Source organism: Berghia stephanieae, unplaced genomic scaffold (genome assembly GCF_034508935.2).
Source record: "Berghia stephanieae isolate SIO BIC M18660-M18661 unplaced genomic scaffold, UCSD_Bste_1.3 scaffold3623, whole genome shotgun sequence".
NCBI classification, from domain to species: domain Eukaryota; kingdom Metazoa; phylum Mollusca; class Gastropoda; order Nudibranchia; family Aeolidiidae; genus Berghia; species Berghia stephanieae.
In genome coordinates, this window is record NW_027624871.1 from 1 (window position 1) to 6,497 (window position 6,497).

Sequence of the window (6,497 nt, forward strand, 5' to 3'; positions counted from 1 at the left end):
TAGGAAAAAAAATCGATTCATCATCCCATAGGGGAAATTTGTCTCTAGGTCTATTCCAAGGGAAGACTGGAGTAACCCAGGCGTCAGCCGCAGTGCAGCGCCGCAAATTGAGCTAGGGCGACGTGACTTGCTCAAGGCCACACAGAGCAGCGGCGGGTGATCGAACTCGATACCTTTCGGGTAAGAAGCTAAGACCGTACCGCTGAGCCACGCTGCCCCCAAAGTCCTCCTCCATTCTGCTACTCCTTGACTGATTTATTTTGACGACTTCTCTTCCTCTCCTCGTGGCCGTTCTTGTGGTTGGCGGTGTCCTCCTCCCCCTCTTCTTCCGACACCTTCCTCCTCCTCCACCTCCTCCTCCTCCACCACCTCCTTCCTCCTCCTCCTCCTCCTCCTCCTCTTCCTCCTCCTTATCATCATCATCATCATCATCATCATCATCATCATCATCATCATCTTCATTGTCAAAACAGCACTAAAAGATCGGCAACAATAATAATAATAATAATAATAATAATAATAATAATAATAATAATAATAATAATAATAATAATAATAATAATAATAATAATAATAATAATAATAATAATAATAATAATAAAATGGTAACACATCAGCTCCAAATTAAAAAGAAAAAAAAAAAACAACGGCGGAACAAAATCATTGCAACTAATGGAAAAAAAAAGTTAGATGAAAATAAAATAAACAAACAAAAAACCAAATAAGTACACAAAAGAAGAAACAAGTCGAACAAAACAGGAACGAAATCGATGGCATTAGCAGCAATTATAAGAACAAAAACAACAAAAACGAACCAATACAATCAAAATAACAAGACGGACACATATAAACAGCAATGAGAGAAATGACAAAATGACAATTTAAAAAAACCCCAACAAAACAAAACAAGTCAACAGCAATAAGAAGAGAAAGAAAAATTAAAAAAAATATAAAAAGATAAAATTCCCTATATTCATCCCATAGGGAAATTTGTCTCTAAGGTCTATTCCAAGGGATGGCTGGAATAGCCCAGGCGTCAGCCGCAATGCAGCTCCGCAACTTGAGCTAGGGCGAGGTGACTTGGTCAAGTCCACACAGTGCAGTGCCGGCGTGTGATCGAACTCAGTACCTTCGGGTACGAAGCAAAGACCCTACCGCTGAACCGCCACGCTCCAACTGTTTGAGAGTATTTCCATTGCAACAATGAGCTCATATCAATACGATTCAGTAGTCTGATATCACGCTGCCCGGCAACGGCGGCCATCTTGGTTCTTAACAAAGAAAACCATTACTTTTTATTCTTCATGCTGGCTAGAACTTTTGATCAGAATGTGTAAAAGTCAAAACATGATCAAATGTATGTGTTTTTTTTTCCTCTGGATACCCTTTATGCTCCCCGAGAAATATTTCATACGGGCGTCCGCCATTGTTCCGATAGTTTAGAGCCAGTGTTACTAAGATACCATGCGTCATTTGGAAGGAAGTGACGTTACGACTGTTGAAGAGTATTGGGGTTATCAGACCTGCAGAAGAAGAACAACAACAACTCCAACAAAATCAGCGACACGACTATTAAAGACAAACAATCCAACGAACACTTCCCCAGCAACAAATCACTCCATCCAACACACCCACCTTTCTAAGGTTAAAGGTGACCTGGAATCGAGTCAAAAAGGAGTGTGCGAATTCCGGATAAGTGTGTAGGATCTCTCGTAGATCGCCTAAGTCGATCTTGTTGATGTCACAGTAGGAAAGTGCACGGACACAATACTGCGACTGACCTGAAAGTGACAAAAATAAAATAAAACGATATCAAGAAAAAGTGTATAATACAAGGCATGTTAATATATAACCGTGTTTTTTACGAAACACGCCGAAACCCGACAAAGTTATTGGAAGTAGGTATCAGTGGGGAGTGAACCTGGGAATCAGGGAAGTGTACGCCATTTGGGGAGTGAACCTGGGACTGGGTTTCGGCGGTTTCCTAAAAAAGCAATCAGTGGGGAGTGAACCTGAGACTCAGGGAAGTGTACACCAGTCGGGAGTGAACCCGAGACTATGGTTATCGGCGGGTTTCGTAAAAAGGACACAACCAATATAATATAGTGTCTCGTCATTTGCATCGAAATTAAAATTCCATGTTAAAAAAAAACCAAAGTTATGGACTTTTATATAGCGCATTTCAATGGATGCTCAATACGCTTCACAAAGTTTTATTTGTTCTCCCAGCAGGCCATTAGGAACCATTTTTCCATTTCTTAAAGTACTTTCGTACTAATACTCTATCACTGCCTTTAGCCAGGTACTCATTCACACCTGAGTTGAGTGGAGCAATGTGTGTAAAAGTGACCCATAAACACAGCGTCAGGACCTAAAATTTTGCACGATTGGTCACCCATCTGGCCACTGATGACATGTAAAAGGGAAAAATAATGGCTTATCTTTAAATACTAGAACTTCATTTATCATTTTTGTTTGTTACACTTGACCCTTGCCTTACCGGACATTTTCAGAATTTTCCCGAACACATTTAACACAAAAGTACATTTTTCTTACTCAAATAGGGAAACACCAATTACATTCTAAACAGAAAATTATTAAGCTACTTAAATTGAGCCCTACAAACAGTTTCAAGGTTTTATAGCGATAACAAACCAAAAAAAATTGTTTACATTTTGTGATGTAAAATGGGAGCGATCTATATTAACTTTCCATGTGCTCGAGGTCATTGGTCACATTGCAAAATGTGCTCAAAGTGACCCACAAAGTGAAAAGTGCTTACAACTTTCGAAATATCTAACATCACGATTGGTCATTTTGTTCAGTTTGACACACGTGTATGTTTACAACTTTCATAAACAAAGCAGCGTGTTTACATTTTAAAAGAAATATCCAATCGTTGTACAGCAACAAATCATGTGATTGAAGACTTGGTTGGACGAAAAGCTGAATATAGAACGCTCCTATTGAAATCAGAATGAGAAATTATTGTTTTTATCCAAACGAATGTGACGATTTTTTCTACGGTTGGTAAGGAAAGGGTTAAAAAATGTTAATAGGATTTACCCAAGCAATGTTCTTTGTCCAACCTCGGTATGTCCTCACCAAATATGTCGTCCTTGCCTGGAGAATAGATAATATCATTAGTTTTTAATGTTTCATTCATTTTGTTTTGTTAATAAAGGGTTGTCACAGTAAAGATTATTCACATTTATTTTATTAAAGTTTTATTTTAGTAAGAACTGAATTCATTTCATTCCAGTTATATTTCGGTAGGCTTAGAAAAACTTTACCTTCTAATATTAGATCATCTTTCCTTTAATAGCATTCCCTCGAATTAATTTCAAATTAGTGAATACTTTTCGTTCTACATTCTGTCACATAGCCACTTATTATAAAAGCTGACCGATTTAATATTCTTTACTCTAGTAAATTCTAGGGTCTTATCTTCATATCTTTGTTTTATGCACAGTCGAGTAGCTCTTTACTCACTTGAGACCATGACAAGGGGAAACCCGAAACATGCACACAATCTGCCTATGTATATCAAATTACGTTTCTATTCCATTTTATATTGTTATTTATTATTTCCAGCTTCAAGCAGCAACACCTGCAATTCGGTCATAATAGTTGAGTCCTTGGGAAAGGTTCTTTACTCACATTCTCTCACCATACTCAGGTGTAAAATGAGTACCTGGCCGTTAACAGCGTTGTCTATATCTGGGAAAAATTGTAATATCGCCTAAGGCGTCATATGTTACATGTTGCTGTTGATCGGGGCCTATTGTAAAGCGCTTTGGGCATGTTTAGTGGATATTGCTGTATAATAAAAGCTCATGTTTTCTTTTCATTCATCATGTTTTGTTGATAAAGGGGGAAACCCAAAAAGTCAACATTATCTGTCCTCGTTAAAAAAAATTGAAGCTTACATTCCATTCATTACTTATCGTTATTTTTTTCTTTCGAGCTTCAAGCGGCAACATTTTCATTAAGTTTTATTGAGGAGAATAATAAATATGGGTTTAAAAAATATGTCAGTGTCAGTACCAAGCAAAGTGTCAACAAGAATAACCATGGAAAGACTGAGAGATGCCACAGGCATAACTATTCAAGATGAACAAGCAGGTTTTAGTAAAGGCCGATCATGTAATTTAATTGAATTGAATTGGGCTTTTATATAGCGCAAAATCCACTAAACGTGCTCAAAGCGCTTTACAAGGGTCCCTGGCCAACAGCATCACTCAGCATGAAGGACGGGACATGACGGCTGTTAGGCGATATTACAAATTTTTTCGGACAGAGACAATGCTGTTAACGGCCAGGTACTCATTTTACAACTGAGTATGGTGATAGAATGTGAGTAAAGAGCCTTCTCCAAGGACACAACTATGAGCCGAGCGAGGCTCGAACCCAGGACCTTCCGAACCGAAAGCGAGTGTTATACCACTAGGCCTCATAGCCGTCCTGACCATATTGCCACTTTAAGAATAATCATAGAACATGTAAAACTTAAAAATGAATTCACAACCAACTACATAAATTGAGACTTGAATCTGTTTATAAGCTTTATTGAAGAGAATAAATGTGTCAGTGCATGACATAATCAGTTGGAAGGTGAAAATTTTGGATTTGCATTTTTTCCTTCATTTTCTGAAAGAATGTGCTCCCCAGAGCATTTTAATCTTTATTGGAAATAAATCGGGTGATTTTTCATGAAGTTATAGTCAGTTGTATGGGAAATGTATCCAGCAACATTTCTCAAATTTCATACGTTTTCAACTTGACTAGCTGTAAAAAATATTTAGAAGTGAAATTAAGCCTTGATAGTTCCCGAAGTGAATTGAAATGGGAACCAACCCTATTACCTCAAATAATGTCTTTTGATGATAATATTATAATTTAAGTACCCATCATGGATCAACATTGAGCTTACCCAGGATGGCCATAACTGTTTCCTCCTTGAGAATCTCTATGCTGCCCCTGGCAATGAAGTAGATGGCAGTAAGAATATCACCCGGATGTACCAATGTGTCACCAGGGGGCGCATGCGTAGACTTGAACTTGGTAGATAGAACACGTAGGCAACCTAAAGAAGGAACGAAGTTAACGTAACTCATCTCTTTCTTATTGTTTTTAGTCACAGCCTGTTGTCTGATTAGCTCTCAATACATTCTACCGGACAGACTATAAACGTTAAAGGTTACACACAATATTGTGTGTTGATATAATGTGACTGGCGGGTGTTGTGAGTAATTTACCTAAACGAATATCATCAATTTAATAGATATGAGATAAAATAAGGCTAATTAACATTTGATACGGCTCATTTCCATGGCTTTTCCAAGCTCAATGCCCTTCACAAAGCTTCATATATATATATATATATATATATATATATATATATATAATATATATATATATACATATATATTCTCACAAAGGGCCCTTAAAGTCCCAATAGCGACATTTGTTATATTACTGATATCAAGAATCATAATTTGTCATCTAATTTCTTTGGTTTGAAATGGAGATATAACCACAGAGAGTAGTAGTAGTAGTAGACGTGACTGTATATGAGATAAGTCTAAAAAATCAATGACGGTAAAATCGCATGTTCTCCTTCCCATCGTCTTTTTCTTTTTCTTCTTCTTCTTTTTCTTCGTTTTTCTCTTCCTCTTCTCTTGATCTCAACCTCCTTATTATTCACTATCATCATCATCATCATCATCATCATCATCATCATCATCATCATCATCATCATCATCATCATCATCATCATCATCGTCATAATCATCATCATCATCATCATCATCATCACCACCACCATCACCACCACCACCACCAGCACCACCACCAGCACCACCATCATCATCATCATCATCATCATTATCATCAGGAGGTGGAGGAGGAGAGGAATAGGAAATGTAGGAGGAGAAAGGGGGGAAGCTAGATGATCAAACTATTATTGCATATACAAACCTGGGCTGGCTCCCTTGAATGCGTTACAATTCTGTAGCAGGTTTCTGTTCAAGTGAAGACAGATATCTGCTTGAAGACATTCTGGGAAGCCTTTAGTACCTGGTGAATTTCAAAGAAAAGATCTTGAACTGCGGCTATGTGGTTTAGTGGTAGGACACTCGCTTTCGGATCGGAAGGTCCTGGGTTCGAGTCTTACTCGGCGCATAGTTGAGTCCTTGGAAAAGGCTCTTCACTCACATTCTCTTATCGTACTCAGGTGTAAAAATCTGGCTGTTAACAGGGTTGTCTCTGTAATTGTAATATCGCGTAACAGGCGTCCTCAATGTTAAGCGTTGTTGTTGTTGTTCAGGGATAAAGCGGTTTGAGCACGTTTAGTGGAAGTTACAAAAGCTCTTAAAAAACAACTGATGGTGGTCGCTGACATAAGGGGCATTACATTGAATGCATTAGTTTAGTAAAATACTAATCAAAAACATAAAATAGTGGTGAATAACTTGAGCTTTGATACAAAGCAATCT

At 37.9% G+C, this 6,497-nt stretch overlaps 1 protein-coding gene across 1 annotated transcript; it reads right to left on the reverse strand.

Annotated features, from left to right (window-relative positions):
• Positions 1 to 1,635: 1,635 nt before the first annotated feature.
• LOC144961693 (potassium voltage-gated channel unc-103-like) lies at positions 1,636 to 6,078 on the reverse strand (the record flags this gene model as incomplete). Its single annotated transcript, XM_078894792.1, has 4 exons — positions 1,636 to 1,781; positions 3,067 to 3,123; positions 4,934 to 5,086; positions 5,980 to 6,078. Coding segments are annotated over 4 exons (455 nt in total), but the record flags the coding sequence as incomplete, so codon positions are not given.
• Between the last annotated feature and the right edge of the window lie 419 nt (positions 6,079 to 6,497).